The 17204-nt window shown below is 39.4% G+C and overlaps 1 protein-coding gene across 3 annotated transcripts in view; it reads left to right on the forward strand.

Moving 5' to 3' along the window:
- CCSER1 (coiled-coil serine rich protein 1) overlaps positions 1 to 17204 on the forward strand; it is a 998177-nt gene that overhangs the window by 490120 nt on the left and 490853 nt on the right. For all 3 annotated transcript variants that reach the window (XM_058193884.1, XM_058193885.1, XM_058193883.1), the window contains exon 8: positions 1200 to 1283. In XM_058193884.1, coding sequence (XP_058049867.1) covers positions 1200 to 1283 — 84 coding nt within the window. The remainder of the gene's footprint in view (positions 1 to 1199; positions 1284 to 17204) is intronic.

Consider the following 17204-nt stretch of genomic DNA (forward strand, 5'->3'; position numbering starts at 1 on the left):
CTGTTTCGGCTCCCAAAAACTGCAGGCAGGCCTACTAGGCCCAAAACGGGGTGCAGCGGGGTGCCGCGCAGGGCCCTCACAGCCTGTTTTTGTTCCCAGGAAACCTACTATGCCCAAAACAGGGCATGGGGGGGCAGTGTGCCCCCCTCATGGCCTGTTTTTGCTCCCAGGGAGGTGCAGGAGGCCAAATGCTACCTGTCATACCCCCTGGCCACACCCACCATGCCCATGCCCACCCAGCCGGTCATTAGGGCAAAGGACCGGTTGTTAAATTATTTGAATCCCACCACTGGTTTACAGTACCTGTTTAATAACTTCAGAATGCTGACATATATGTGAGTTAGTTTGCAAATCTGATGGCTTCAATTGAACGATGAACAAATCAGCTTGCTTAAAAAGAGGGACCTCAATAGGTTTTTTTTATGAAGGAGAAGAACAAGGAAGATATACTGAAAATGTGAGAGGAGGACAGAGGGAGGGGGGAAGACAGAGACAGAGACAGACAGACAGAGAATGAGAATAATTCTTGAAATGCAACAATACTTGGAATATGACTTCTTACATTCTTTAGTACGTATTATCTACCTGTAAGTTCCTAAATTTCTTGTGGGGCTTTTCTGCCTTGAAATAAACCCTGGCCTTGGGAAATGGGGGGAAAAAAAATAATACCAGTGATATAGAGGAATGAAGAAACCTGGAAGAAGGCAAAGCTGCCTGCAGAGAATCTTCCATCAAAGAAAGCACTTTGCTTTGCAAAATATTATGGCAAGTTCCACTTGCAATATTTTATTGCAGACTTTATTATATTCTCTGTTAAATAAACTAATAAAACTGCTTACGTCCATAACTTTCTGAAAAGAGGGGATGAGTAGAAAACCAAGCAAGGCTGGCTGTGTAACTGGACACCCTCCTCCACAGAGCACTGCAGGGGTTTAAAAGAATGACACACTAACCAAATGGACTTATAACACAGGGTTCCGGTCACAGTTTGGTTTACATAATATGCTTGTATTTTGGCAGCATTAGGTTACAATATTTGTATTGCTAACAGAATATGCTATTAGAAATATCACACATGAAAAGGGAGCCCCGAGATTCGTTACTCGGATGTAATTATTTGGCACAGTGTGACATTCTTGTGAGGAGCAGGGGGGAAAAGTGCTAAGCCCTTTGTAACATCTCTTTTGATGTTATTATAGGATATAATGAAAGATGAATGCTTGACTCTGAAACTGCAATTAAAAGAGAAAGAGGAACTCGTTTCCCAACTTCGTGAAGAGCTGGTAAGTGACAAACAACATTTGTTTCTTATTTGGAATTTACTAGACCTGGTAAGGTCATTGGCTGAGGCCAATACACAAATATACAAACAAACAAACAAACGGGGGTTGAATATGTGCTTATGTTAGAGTCATATTAAGCAGATTTTGAAACTGGGAACTTGTCAACTTCTGAAAGGGCAATTTTGCAGGTAAGTCAAAGGAGGTTGTTTGTTTTAGAAGCCTACAATGACAGTTCCCTTTAATCCCTGATGTAAGACAAGCCACAATTTTCTGTGCATTTTACATTGCAAATATTCTGATGGTTACATAACACATGATGATTTGCTGGTGTTTCTATTGATATAATCATTCCGTAAAGTATTCTCGCCCGCTCCCACTGCAGGAAATACACGAGTATACAGAGTGTAAATTTCAGTAGCTTTTCAGGTTTTCATACAACAGTGTACACTTTACACTTTCTGCTAGTGAAATTGATTAAATGACTTATCTATAAACATACTGAAATCTGGAACTGAAACAAGAGCAAAAAAAAAAAATACTTTCCTATCAACTGATGTTCTGACAAACTGCTAGGTATGTTCCTCTAATTAAGAGAATTTATTGATACTCTTGTGTAAATTTATGCTAAATATCCATGTGGTTTTCAGTATGTGACAGCATACATTGATTGCTCATTTTAATTTGGAGAGGAATCTTGGGGAATAAAATACAGAAATGAATGAATGAATGAAAGTCTGTCTTGTGCAGGCATGCATGCATGCATATTTGCATGTGTATGTTTGTGTGTGTATATACATAACACTGTCAAATAATTTACTAAGACTGTATTACTAAAATTCTTCTCTTCCTCACTAGTATCTATCTCTTCCCACTTATTACTATAACCATGTTGCTTGTATCTTTCAATTGTACTGTTTTTATTTGTTTCTAGTACGATTTGATATTAGTAACCTTGACTATCACGAAGCGTTGTATCTTTTTATTCTTGATGAAAGTATTTCATTCTCCTTATGTACACTGAGAGCATATACACCAAAGACAAATTTCTTGTGTGTCACTTGGCCAATAAAGAATTTGATTCTATACATACATGCATGCATACCAGGGGTGAAATGCTGCCAGCTCTATCCAGTTTGCGGGAGCCGGTAGCTCCGGTGGTGGGAAGCTCCGCCCTCCCTAAACCGGGACATTGTCACCTCCCGGTTTTGACCATCTGTGCATGTGCAGAAGGCTTTGGGCATGCGCAGATGACGGGGCGCATGCAGTGCATATCAGCAAACCAATAGGAAAGGTAAGTACATTTCACCCCTGTTGCATGCATACATACACATATATTAAGTGCAGAAAAGAAGAATGGCTCTTGGAAAGAAACTTTCAAGAAAACTTAGTAGAAAACATCCCACTTTCCGTTGACTGAGATACCCTATCAGTGAAAATCAGAACAGTAGCTGAGGTTGGTTGTCTACTCAACAGTATCTGTCAGATATGAGCCATGAATTATTAAGTAAAGCAACTACATCAGTGGAAGTGAGACTGACAGTCCACTTCATTTATCCAAACTGGACAGTTAATTTTCTTTTGCTTCCCTATGGAACAAATACATAATTAGATCTTGATTTAAAATATCATCGAGCTGGTTATAAGAGTGTTATGCCGACCTATTTTTAAATTATTTGTCTATTGTAACCTGTCACAGATTTTTATCTTACTAAAAAGAGAAAAAAGACACTTTTGGTCTCAGTATCTTTTTTACTAAAAGTCTAAGCTTACAGAGATGTATTTCAAGGCGGGTTTGGTGGTGTACTTCCAATTAGGTATCTGATACACTAATGACATATAGGGATGTGGTAGCTCAGTGGTTAAGATGCTGAGCTTGTCGATCGAAAGTTCGGCAATTCAGTGGTTCGAATTCCTAGTGCTGCATAACGGGATGAGCTCCCGTTACTTGTCCCAGCTCATGCTCTAATGGCCTTTTGACTTGACTACTGCAAGGCTTCCTACTTGGGGCTTCCCTTGAAAACCACAAAGAAGCTTCAATTGGTCCAGAATGCAGTGGTGTGAGTAGTAATTGGCATGGCTTAATATGTACATGTAATTTGCAAGCTGCACTGGTTGCCAGTTTTTTTTAGAGTGTGATTCAAGGTGTGCTGTTTATTCCTTATAAAGCTCTAAATCAGTGGTTCTCAACCTTTATAGTGCTGCGACTCCTTTAATACAATTCCCCTCGATGTGGCGACCCCAACCGTAAAATTATTTTCGTTTTGAATTTTATTGTGCCTGAAGCCGTATTGGCTAGCGATCTGAACTGCTTGTGATTGCCTTGAGGACAGAGGCATTAAAGCAGAGACTCTTCCCCTATTAAGTTTATTGCGCTTGAAGCCAGATTAGGCTAGCGATTGGGAGTGATTGCAGATGGCTTGAGAGGGAGACATCAGAGCAAAGATTTCTCTCTTTTTTAATTCATCACACCTGAAGCCAAATTCGGCTAGCAATTTGAAGAACCTGCAGCTGGCTTGTAGTGTCAACCATTGGAGCGCGATTCTTCGACTCGCAAGTATACTTCCCATATTTCCGATGGTCTTAGGCGACCTCTGGCAAATCGTCATTTGACCCCCAATGGGGTCCCGACCCACAGGTTGAGAACCGCTGCATTAAAAACTGACTCTGCAGAGCACCAGGCCTTTGGTGAGGCAGTGAGATCTTTTGCTTCATCATACTTGACATTAATTCTTTTTTACAAGTTTTTTTTTTGTTTTTTTACAAACATATGAATACATAAATAGTGTGGCAACTGGGTGTCATACATTCTAATACAAATAAAACTAGTAGAGTTAATCATAGTTATTACATTCAATCAGCTTGTATATCTCTAATAATGATACACATTTATATCAAGTTGCAATCTGTCATTATTCAATTATTCCATGTTTTCTCTTGTTATTGATTTTTTATTATATAAGGGTTTATACACTGATATTCCCCCTTCTCTTATTTCTATCTCTTATTCTAGCTTTTAATCATGTCACCCTTTAATAAAAGACATTTTCTGTCTATCCTACCTAACTTTTACTCATGTCCCCTACCTGAAAAAAGAAAATAAAGAGAGAGAAAAGGGAAAGCAAATCAGAACAACAAAAAAGAGAAATCATCTATCCATCATCTCTTGCCCGCTTCAATACTATAATTGCTATGCTTTTTTTGGCTTGCCTCCCATATTCCTCTCTTGGATCTTTATCTCTCTGCATCTGCTTCTTGGCTGTTCAGTCTAGATGTTTCTCCCACCTCTACCCTCTTTCACTGCTTGTCATACTTGACATTGTTCATTGTTATTTTTTTATGTTTTATTAATATTATTTTCTTTGTCTGGTTGTGGTGACCATCCAGAATCCTTCGTGACTTTTTCATGAAGAGGTTTCATGAGAACTAAGAATAAGTAACCAGCTTTAGTTTAAAAGTGATGCTTCTAATTTGTGATCAAATCAAAGTTTTAATTGAGAATCTGATTTTATTCTACATGACAAACATATTCAGATTTGTATTAATAAAAAATACACAGCGTTTGCCAAGAAAAAAAGTTATAAGACTGGAAACAGACTGTCCTCAAAATTGAAATGAATATACTGCTTTTCTATATCATTTTTTAAAAGTCATTAAGAATCATGTATTATATAAATACCAAATAAGATTAAGTGACACAATGGAATAGAGATTAAGCTTTTACAGACTGGTGAATTTTTGTACAATGTCATTGTAAAACTTCTGATACTCTGCCTATCTTGTCCAAAGCATATATCTGAAAACTTTGTTACTCCAAAAATATACTATGTTATTTTTGCAAGTTACTGCTTCTTGATGCCAGCATTACTCCATTGAATAGAAAATACATAATTCTTCAAGGATGACATAAAAACAGGGGCTTTGATGTTTATAGTAAGCAAAGGATTTTTGGAGATTTTTTTTTATTTATAAGAGTTCTTCAGCTATTAAATTCTTAAACAGCAGATAAAAAAAAATCACATTCGAGTTGGACTTCATGCAGAAGATTACACTCATTGAAAATTCCAAGGATGCAATTTTTGGTTAGGCATCAGGAAAACTTTGTAATATTCAACAGTGTTCTACAACAGAACTGTCTGTCTTGAAAAGCACTTAAGCACTCTGGATATGTTTAAGTAGAGTTTGGATTTATCAGAGACCCTATAGTAAGGGATGCGGTGGCTCAGCGGCTGAGCTTGTTGATTGAAACATCAGCAGTTCAATCGTTCGAATCCCTAGGGCTGCGTAATGGGGTGAGCTCCCATTACTTGTCCCAGCTTCTGCCAAACACGTAAAAAATGCAAGTAGGAAAATAGGGATCACCTTTGGTGGACAGGTAACAGCGTTCCATGCACCTTTGGCATTTAGTCATGCCAGCCACAGGACCACAGAGATGTCTTCGGACAGTGCTGGCTCTTTGGCTTTGAAACAGAGATGAGCACTGCCCCCCCCCCCGAGTTGGGAACGACTAGCACATATGTGCGAGGGGAACCCTTACCTTTTTATAGTAGTGGATTGTTCCACTGGGTTTAGATGGTGTCTATGGTACCTTCCAGGAATTTTAATCTATGATCATATTCATCATTCATCCCTATAGTATATTTTATGGAAGCACAATGTACTTATTCAGAGATGTGATGGCACAGTGGTTAGAATACAGTACTGCAGGATATTTCTGTTGACTGCCAGCTGACTGCAATTTGGCAGTTCAAATCTCACCAGGCTCAAGGTCGACTCAGACTTCCATCTTTCCAAGGTCAGTAAAATGAGGACCCAGATTGTTGGGGGCAATAGGCTGACTTTGTACACCACTTAGAGAGGGCTGTAAAATATATAATTCTAAGTGCTATTGCTATTGCTATTTAGCAATGTTTACCTGTTTTTAATGTAGTATAACCTTTGATGAGTAGAGAAAAAAAGCTTTTCCATCACATCCAACCTGGTAAAAAGTCTGCTTCTCAGCAGTTGCAGTCCCCTTGAGAGTTTCCTTAAGAATGATGAAGGGCAACACTTAAATTCTGCATCTCAGCATCTTCTCTGGAAATCTACATAATCCAAGAAGTGTAAGTGATCCCTTATTTTACCTGCTGCTCTGTTGGCATGGAAGATTTCTCACAATATTGGGGGAGTCATTCTCTTAGAGGGACGTGGTGGCTCAGTGGCTAAGATGCTGAGTTTGATCAGAAGGTCGGCAGTTCAGTGGTTCAAATCCCTAGTGCCACTTAACGGGGTGAGCTCCTGTTACTTGTCCCAGCGTCTGCCAACCTAACAGTTCGAAAGCACATAAAAAATGCAAGTAGAAAAATAGGGACCACTTTGTGGGAAGGTAACAGAGCTCTGTGTGCCTTCGACATTTAGTCATGCCCACCACATGACCACAGTGATGTCTTCGGATTTACTTAATAACTGCAGTGGTTTGCCTAACAACTGTGGCAAAAAAAAAAAAAAAGTTGCAAAATTGACCTGACTCATTTAACAACTGTCTTGCTTAGCAATGAAAATTGTGGTCACAATTTTTCATCATAAGGTGAGGATTACGTGTAATGATAAATTGATGGAACATATGCAATAGAATATGGAATCCTACCTTTAATCTTGGGAAATGCATGATAGCCGTTCATTTCATTATTTTGTTTTATTTTAACATTTTTTAACTAGATTTTTTTTTCTGAAAACATATACAGTGTAAGTTTTTACTTGAAAGTAAAGACAATCTCAGGTTTATCCTTTGTTTACCCTCATAATATGTTTGAAGCAGTGGTGAAATCCAATTTTTTTTTTACTACCGGTTCTGTGGGCGTGGCAGGGGAAGGATATTGCAAAATCCCCATTCCCACCCCACTCTGGGGCCAGCCAGGGTGGTATTTGCCAGTTCTCTGAACTGCTCAAAATTTCCGCTACCAGTTCTCCAGAACCTGTCAGAACCTGCTGGATTTCACCCCTGGTTTGAAGGAATATTTTGATTTTAATGGTAATCCCTATGACTCACTACCATTTCATTTGTAAAACGTTACACTGTTAAGATTAGCATACACTTTTCTAAAATAATCATTTCCTTCTTGTATTGGGCCATATTCTCAGCCTTTATAAAAACGTTTATTTATGCTATCTTTACCTCAGCTTCCTTGGAGCATTATTCTAAATTAGTTATTTAAAAAAAAATGGGGGACACATCAATTTTATAATAAAGTAGATAAATTAGAGAAGTAAATTTAGTTCAACATATGTTTTATAAATGGTATTAAATGTCTTGCTTTGACTCTCTAATAATATGATAGACTCTGATAAGCGTAATGGTTATATTCAGGGCAATTATATTGTGCAGCCATCTTTATGGTAATTCCTTGCTCAACCTGATTTCTATTATTTCATCTTGGGTGTTTATGATAGATTATTACAGGTTCTTCAATGATTTACATAGGAAGAGACAGCTGTAAGTAATTTCAAATCTTCTTTTCTTCTTCATATTTAGGAAACATTGGAGTAGAAAAAGAAAGAGATTAGGAATGCTTAAACATTATTAAAGTGTCAAATTCCTTTCCCTTCTTTTTACCGGAGAGAATTAATTGCACATAGTCCAGAAAAAGGCTTATCTCAGCAGCAATTATTCTACAAGTCAACTCTGCAAGATACTCCAGAGTGGGAAGATGACAGTATCCAATGAAAAGCACAATGTGGATTAATTTCCGATTCCTTGTGCTTTCTGAAGCCTTGATGAAAAGCTGACAGCGAGATAGAATCTTTAATATTCTTTTGCACTTGTGGAGGTGATTCTGCATATTAGTTTAAAGTCTCTGTCACAAAGTGCTGGCAATTTTTGCGCCACTTGGTGTGCCGGATGCAGATAAATAATTGCCATGCCTTTAGAGGCAGGAAGGAATTTGTGATCTGATGCTGATTCCCTTTGACATATCTGCATAGGAATAATGTAGGAGTGCACCAGCAATAAAAGGCTGCCCTTAAGTGCCTCCGGAGATGTTACGCTGTGACTAACATTACTTGAATAATAATGCATTGCATATGCTTGTCTTCTGTTAAGATGTCAGAAGATAGAATGTTAGCTTTAAGAGCCCTGGGTGATTTTTACTGGTGATTCCTCTTGCAGATTTAGATAAATATGACTTGACTGCACTTTGCAAGAACCTTCACCTTTCTATCACACAGAGGAATCATAAATTAGATGTATAAGGCAAGAGGCATGTCTTTTTATTCCAACCTTTCTGCTTTATTCTTTTTTTTTTTAAGCCTTTGGAATATTGAGAACAGCATTAGTGAAACTGTTACTATATTATATTTTTGTTTATTTCCATATAGAACAGAATAGAATAGAATAGAATAGAATAGAATAGAATAGAATAGAATAGAATAGAATAGAATAGAATAGAATAAAATAGAGTAGAGTAGGGTAGGGTAGGGTAGGGTAGGGTAGGGTAGGGTAGGGTAGGATAGGATAGAATAGAATAGAATAGAATAGAATAGAATAGAATAGAATAGAATAGAATAGAATAGAATAGAATAGAATAGAATAGAATCCCCTATTGGCCAAGTGTGATTGGACACACAAGGAATTTGTCTTTGATGCATAGGCTCTCAGTGTACATAAAAAGACAAGATACATTCATCAAGAACCATAAGGTGCAACACTTAATGATAGTCATGGGTACAAATAAGCAATCAAATCATCCTAGGAAACAATCAATATAAACCGTAAGGATACAAGCAACAAAGTTACAGTCATAAGTGGGAGGAAATGGGCGTTAGGAATATGCAGTTATTTCCATGTTTCCTTGCTCATATAAATGAATGAGATGAGCACTAATGAGTGAGAAATGAGTGCAAATGAGTGAATGAGAAACTCTGCATGGATGGATATTTTCCATACAGAGTTTCTCACTTATTTGCAGATGTCCAAACTATAGCATTGGACATTTTGTGGTGAATATGTGTGTGGGGGGGTCTGGGGGAGGGATAGCTGTGTGCATGAATCAGTGAAATTTTGGAATATTAGATACAATAATATATCAGTGTTATGTAGTTATACAATTGTAGTCCATTCTGTCTAGCCAACGATTAGGCCTACTATAGAGAAAATGGATAACGTGTTGATTTTCTGATGACTATTAAAATACTCCTTAGAAACTGATGATGATATTTCATCTGGAAGACTTTTACCCAGAAATCCTTTCCTCTAAATATCATTTTGGCTAGTGAAATACCTTGAATGTTAAAGCACCTACTTAAAGCATTTTGAATTAGTCTGTAAACGTGACTATGTTTTGCACAGGTAGTGGAAGTTTCTGTTTTTAAGAATACCAATGACAACTTGCATTTCCTGGAATTATTTTAGATTGTAACAGCATAGCTTCAGCCTCCAGCATTGTTTTTAATTATAGGGAGTAGGATACAAAATAGCCTAAATTAATAAATGAATTTATCATGGAAGAAGAGATTAATGGACATTATATGCATTTCGTTGAATTGCAGATTAATGCAGAGGCTGGACTGAATTGATTTTTGACAGAAACATATGAAAATGAAATGTACTGGGTATATAATTCTTCTCTCTTTATCTAAAATACCTTGGAGCAAATATTAATAATAGGTTGATCTACCAAACATTACACTTCAGTTGTAGAATATGTTGAGTAAGATCTTTTGCAGAATTCTTTAACAAGTAGCTTAGAAAAGTCACATCAGGACCTCTCTTTGCTGGGAAGGTCATTCTTCATTAATTGGTGATGATAGAAAGAAAAAGAATTTGGTATTTCAAATAACACATTCTTTTTTTATAGGTATTGAATTTCTTTGTCCTGTTTTATTAAGACCTGTTCAAAGTCAAACCAGTTGGAGAGTGCCTAAATAGAACAAACTGAATTGAATGGAATGGAATGGAGTGTTGAAAACACTTTGTATAAGAATGTGAAGGCAGTTCTTTAAAAATTAATATTGAACACTATGACTGATCTGAGTTGCAAAATTGAAGATAATCATTAGAAGAGAGCAAAGAGCTACTCAAACTTTGCTGCTTCCTGGAAATAATTCAAGTTTTTATATCCTCAATCTGCTACTCCTAGTCAATAGGCTTGATTAAAATACTAAACCTATCTCCTGCACTGATACTAACGTAAGATTTCCAAATAAATATTGTATTATTGAACTGCTATACTAGCTTGTTGGTTTTGGTTTAAAAACAGTATATAATTTATATCTGATTCATTAACTATGCTCAACATTTTATAATTTCCACTATATATGAATTTATTATAATGATATCATGGGATCATTATCTGATGATATAATTACATAATATCAGATTGTGTCTGTTCATTTTAATTGGCCATAACACTTACTTTATCAAGTGGGAAAAGTTTCAGTATGTTACTATCTAATTTATATTAGTTATATCTCCCAATTATTATCCATGTACATTTGGTTGGGTTAATCTAGGGCAAGGTAATTGAGATAACTGAGAACTTCCATTTAAGCACTCCTGTGTGTTTTAGGATCAAAATGGCAAGAAGCCATTCAGCTGAATTTACTAATGTAATTGGAGGACAGTCCCAAATGCATATTTGGGGCCACATTCAACCCTGGTTCTTCAGGCAGGAAAGAATTCCATGGTGCTTTGAAAAAAACCTGAATCTATGCTATGTTGAATTAAGTTTATATTACAAAAGTAATGAAAAAAAATGTTTACCTCAACTATTCTGACAACAAAACCTCAAAACAAACAGAACAGAACAGAACAATTAAAGCCACTGCTTCAAACCCAAAGCAAAGATTTTGACCTCGAAATGCTTCCAGAATATTCCAAGCTGTTTTAGGCTTTCACATTTAAATCACAATAAACCATGAAGTTTAATGTTTGAAAAGATAAGAAAATAATCATGTTGCATAACAATTCCTATATAGTTTTTATAGTTGAATAATTTGGTATTCAAATACTTTCTGAAAATTATTGGATTTCTTATGAGAGTCACTTTTGTGTGGTAGTTAAGACACTAGGTTAGGTCTGGAAGACTGTTGTGACCCAGGCCCCAGTAGGTAGTATGAAACTCAGTCAGTGTAAAAACAAACAAATTTTATTCGAACAGCTGAGAATTACTTCATTCTCAGCGTAGCTCAACTAAATTAAAGCTAATTCCTCCCAACACAAATTCCTCAGTCCTATCACCAACCTTGGTCCAATTAGGCAAACTGTCAAAGGCCTTTCTTGAGAAAAGGTCAGAAAACACTGATATAAAATAATTGCAAGAAGAGGAAGCTATCAATGTTGTTTTCCAGAAAGGCCCAAATGTCGTTGCTGTCTTTTAAGCCTTATGGGAGGGGCCAATCATTTCTTGGCCCTACTCCCAAGTTGTCCTCTTTGCTTGAGCTGCTCTTGCCTTGTGGCAGCTCTTCTCATGCGTGCATTAGAAACAGGCTCTTCCTGTTCCTCTGCCTCACTTCTGTCAGCCTCTGGAGGCTCTGGAGTCTGCACCTCACTCCCCGATGGCCCTGACCCCACCTCTGCCTCCAATGCAGAGCCCTCAACCGGGCCTTCCTCAGCCTCCAGGACTGGCCCACACTCTTCCTCAGCCTCATCACTGTCCAACTCTGTTGCCAGCTCTGCAGGCTGCTGGCGGACCACAACCGAGACTGTGAGTTCTAGTCTCAAAGGTCCAAGTTCTGGACAGAAACAATAATAGAAGCTTACTCTCTCTGGAACCGAAAAAAAGATTTATTTAGGCTGGACTCTTGGCAGGCCACGAGTCCGCAATGAGTCCTTTGATGCAAAGTCTCTGGCTCTTTGTAGGCTGCCTTAAGGCTGAAGCCAGCTGGATGACCTTGGACCAGTCACTCTCTCTCAGCCATAGGCAGACGGCAGAAGCAAACCACTTATGAATATGCTGCCAAGAAAACTTCAGGAAATAGTTCAGGTAGAAGTGACCAGGCGTCAACACTGACTCGAAGGCACAATAAATAATTAAAAGTTTGGCTCGGTTATTTTAGCCAACTGCTAGATGCCCCATTCCATATTCTTCCTTTTGGGAAGAATTCTACTTACCTCTTTTGTCCTATGATTTCTAAACAGTGGGACAATGTGGTTCATCAACATTCTTCTGTCAAATTAATAACATATGTCCTCTGCCCCTACCATTATTTTATTTTTATTTGTCTTAAAAGTGTTGTTACTGCCGGAACTTTTTACTCAAAATAACTCTTACCCCGCAGTGCTTAATCAGTTTAGTGTGATAATAACGAAGCTTCCACTGAATGGTTATCTAGAACGAGGACAAATTTCTTGTCTTCTGAATAGATACCATTTGTGTTCACTGAATAGAGAGGAAATGGTTGATAATGCAGGAAAGCTGTTCAATTTTGGTTTGTGTCTTAATATTTATCAGTCTGATCCAACAATGAAATTATTAAAGTAATGGTGCAGAAAAGAAAAGCCACAGTGAGAATTTGAAGCCTGAATGGAGAAAACATAGAAAACAGGGAACCAAATGTGTCCTGAGAACCTCAGTTTGGTCATTCTTATTCTTTATAACCATGTGCCTTAATATGTAATACCTTTTGTCATAGAATTCATTCTGGCAGCCATTCTTTCATTTAGCTTGTGTAAGAAAAAGGGGAGGGAAGGAGGGAGGAAGGAATGTTTTTATCTTGAAAGTAATCTACTGATGATTACACCTTACATTTGAAGCCCAAAGTGCCTGCATAGACTACAGGAGGAAAGTTTATATTTAGCCAATTTCAGGTTTCTCCTTTAACGTTGCCGGCTTCTTCTTTCATACCAAATTTGATCCAGTTTTGTTTCTGGGAAGGATACCCAGAAATCTGATTCCATTTATACCACATCTTTCCAGTATTTTGTTCGTCAGAAAGAATCCAAATCAGAAACAACCTTGCCAAGAGGCCACTGTTTGGCAATTGATGCAGGGAGCTTGTCCACCATACCCTTAAGGCAGTGATTCTCAGCCTTTATAGTGCTGCGACCCCTTTAATACAATTCCCCACAATATGGCGACCCCAACTGTAAAATTATTTTCGTTTTGAATTTATCGCGCCTGAAGCCGTATTGGCTAGCGATCTGAACTGCTTGCAATTGCCTTGAGGAGGGAATCATTAAAGCGGAGACTCTTCCCCTATTATTTATTTATTTATTTATTTATTTATTGTTTATATTTATATACCGCCCTATCTCCCAGAGGATTCAGGGCGGTTTACAGGCATTTAAAAGCAATAAATACAATTCTAAAAACAATTAAGAAACTTATTCAAAAGCCTAGTAATTAAAAATATAAAAAATTAAAACCCAAGTTAAAACCCACAAACTAAAAACTAACTCAGTCCTGCGCAGTTAAATAGGTATGTTTTAAGCTCGCGGCGGAAGGTCCGAAGGTCCGGAAGCTGACGAAGTCCTGGGGGCAGTTCATTCCAGAGGGTGGGAGCCCCCACAGAGAAGGCCCTTCCCCTGGGCATCGCCAGACGACATTGCCTCGCTGACGGCACCCTGAGGAGTCCCTCTCTGTGAGCGCACGGTCGGTGAGAGGTATTCGGTAGCAGTAGGCGGTCCCGTAGATAACCCGGCCCTATGCCATGGAGCGCTTTAAAGGTGGTCACCAAAACCTTGAAGCGCACCCGGAAGGCCACAGGTAGCCAGTGCAGTCTGCGCAGGATGGGTGTTATACGGGAGCCACGAGGGGCTCCCTCTATCACCCGCAGCCGCATTCTGACTAACTGCAGCCTCCGGATGCCCTTCAAGGGAGCCCCATGTAGAGAGCATTGCAGTAATCCAGGCGAGGCGTCACAGTGCGTGGGTGACTGTGCACAGGGCATCCCGGTCCAGAAAGGCGCAACTGGCGCACCAGGCGAACCTGGTAAACGCTCTCCTGGAGACGGCCGTCAAATGATCTTCCAAAGACAGCCGTTCATCAGGAGGGCGCCTAAGTTGCGCACCCTCCATCGGGGCCAATGACTCGCCACCGATGGTCAGCCGCGGATTTAGCTGACTGTACCGGGATGCCGCATCCACAGCCACTCTGTCTTGGAGGATTGAGCTTGAGCCTGTTTCTCCCCATCCAGACCCGTACAGCCTCCAGACACCGGGACAGCACTTGATAGCCGTTGGGGTGGTCCGCGTGGAAAGGTACAGCTGGGTGTCATCCGCATACAGCTGATACCTCACGCCGAAACCACTGATGATCTCACCCAGCGGCTTCATGTAGATGTTAAACAGAAGGCGAGAGGATCGACCCCTGCGGCACCCCACAAGTGAGGCGCCTCGGGGTCGACCTCTGCCCCCTTGTCAACACCGACTGCGACCGGTCGGAGAGATAGGAGGAGAACCACCGATAAACGGTGCCTCCCACTCCCAATCCCTCCAGCCGGCGCAGCAGGATACCATGGTCGATGGTATCGAAAGCCGCTGAGAGGTCTAATAGGACCAGGGCAGAGGAACAACCCCTATCCCTGGCCCTCCAGAGATCATCCACCAACGCGACCAAAGCCGTCTCTGTGCTGTAACCGGGCCGGAAACCGGACTGGAACGGGTCTAGATAGACGGTTTCATCCAGGTGCAGGGGAAACTGATATTAAGTTTATCGTGCCTGAAGCCAGATTAGGCTAGTAATTGGGAGTGATTGCAGCTGGCTTGAGAGGGAGACATCAGAGCAAAGATTTCTCTCTTTTTTAATTCATCGCGCCTGAAGCCGAATTCGGCTAGCAATTTGAAGAGCCTGCAGCTGGTTTGTGGTGTCAACCATTGGAGCGCGATTCTTTGACTCGCAAGTATACTTCCCATATTTCCGATGGTCTTAGGCGACCCCTGGCAAATCGTCATTCGACCCCCAATGGGGTCACGACCCACAGGTTGAGAACCGCTGCCTTAAGGGTCGTTTCTGGCCCACATGCGTGCACAAAGATCAGCTGGCCTTTTTCCGTGTGGCAGTGCTGGAAACTGGAAGAGCTGGTCTTCCATTTTTCTCCGTGAGCATGCATGTTGACCAGCTGATCATCACGTGTGCATGCAAGTCAGAAACCCAGAAGACTAGCTGCCCATCGTGCATGCATGTGCTGGAAACCAGAAGTTAGTTTTGGGGGGGTGCATGCGCCCTCGGCTGCTCCTCTTCTGGGTTGTGTCCCAGACAAGCACCCGGTGCCGAAAAGGTTCACCATCACTACCTTAAGGTGGGAATAGAGATTTTGCAGTATCCTTCCCCTGCCATGCCCACCAAGCCACGCCCACAGAACTGGTAGTAAAAAAAAATGGAATTCCACCACTCCATCTATTATAATATGTAATATTTACATATTTACATATTTTATTTATTTACATAAATATTTACGGGACCGCCTACTGCCACCAATTGCCTCCCACCGACCCGTACGCTCTCACAGAGAGGGACTCCTTAGGGTGCCGTCCGCCAGGCAGTGCTGGCTGGTGACACCCAGAGGAAGGGCCTTCTCTGTGGGGGCTCCCACGCTCTGGAACGAGCTTCCCCCAGGGCTGCGCCAACTTCCCGACCTCCGAACCTTCCGCCGCGAGCTTAAGACACATCTATTTATTTGCGCAGGGCTAGCCTAGGGTTTTAGTTTTAAATTTAGTTTTAATGGGGTTTTATATTATTTTAGCGATGTTTTAATTTCGGCCTATGTAATAAGTTTTTTAATTGTTGTTTTTACTTGTATTTTTCTATGTTTTTATTTGGCTGTACACCTCTCTGAGTCCTTTGGAGATAGGGAGGTATAAAAATTTGAATAAATAAATAAATAAATAAATAAAGCAACAGGCTGCATTCTCTGCTGCATTGAAGATGAGTTGTAATTTTCAGATCTTCTTCAAATGTAGTCGATATACTCGGCTCCATTTGAAGCATGGTTTCCTACATTGGAGCCATTCAGTTGGAGAAAGCCATCACTTTCATATCATTGATTGGCCATTCTCTGAAGAAGACAATTCTGGATAGATTATTGTAACAGGATCTCCAAAGCATTTATTTTATTTTATTGATCCCTGGGTTCTGTTTTTCCTCTGTCTTAAAGTACTTTTTTTTTTTCCTGTAAAGAAAGCAGAGGTATCAATATTCCATTGCGTTTTCCATTCATAGGAATCATAACTTGCTCAGGCTTGTGAAAATAGTCATTAATTGAAACTTAAGGCCTTATCAGATTGCTGTTCTATCATAGCTATTTATACAGTCTTGTTTCTGGGGCACAAATCTAGCTGAATCCAGTCCTAGTTGATTGATTGGTTTTGAAGTGTTAATGTACTGCGCTGTTAGCTTTAGCAGAAAAGCTACTGCTATTTTTCATCTTTTTTTTCATCTTTTTAACAGGACTCTGAAATTACAGTACCTATGTTTTGTATCAGCTGCCAGAGAAACTTCTTTTCATTTCTTAATGTACTAATTCTTGATGAAAGAATCTACAATTAGAGAGAATAATGAGCTATCTTAGAAGGCCATTAAGGCCAAATAATATGTTTTTAACATTCAGAAGACATAATATCTGTCTGTTTGGATATTTCTTTAAAATTTGTTCATTGAACGCTATTAAGGGAGAAATCTTTACTTTGAGCAAGTACATACTTTTAAAGACTTCACAATTATTTTATGTCCATCATTTTTTGCTTTTGGATCTGGCCTTAGGGGGAAAAATCCCCAAACTCAGTTATTACTCATTTGAACAAACAAAGTAGTTGTTAATACCCAATCCTGATAAAATCATACATTGATCATTAGCATGATATAGAAAAGTTGAGTTAGTTTAATCTACCTACAGATCTATGTTGCAGAACTGTGAATGAGCATTAGTTTTCTCTGTGCTGTTACCTAAAGATCATTTTTTTGATCATTAGGTAATTATGAGTTTTTGCAGACCTTATTTGATAGTTCTAAC

Source organism: Ahaetulla prasina, chromosome 8 (assembly GCF_028640845.1).
Source record: "Ahaetulla prasina isolate Xishuangbanna chromosome 8, ASM2864084v1, whole genome shotgun sequence".
Taxonomy (NCBI): Eukaryota; Metazoa; Chordata; class Lepidosauria; order Squamata; family Colubridae; genus Ahaetulla; species Ahaetulla prasina.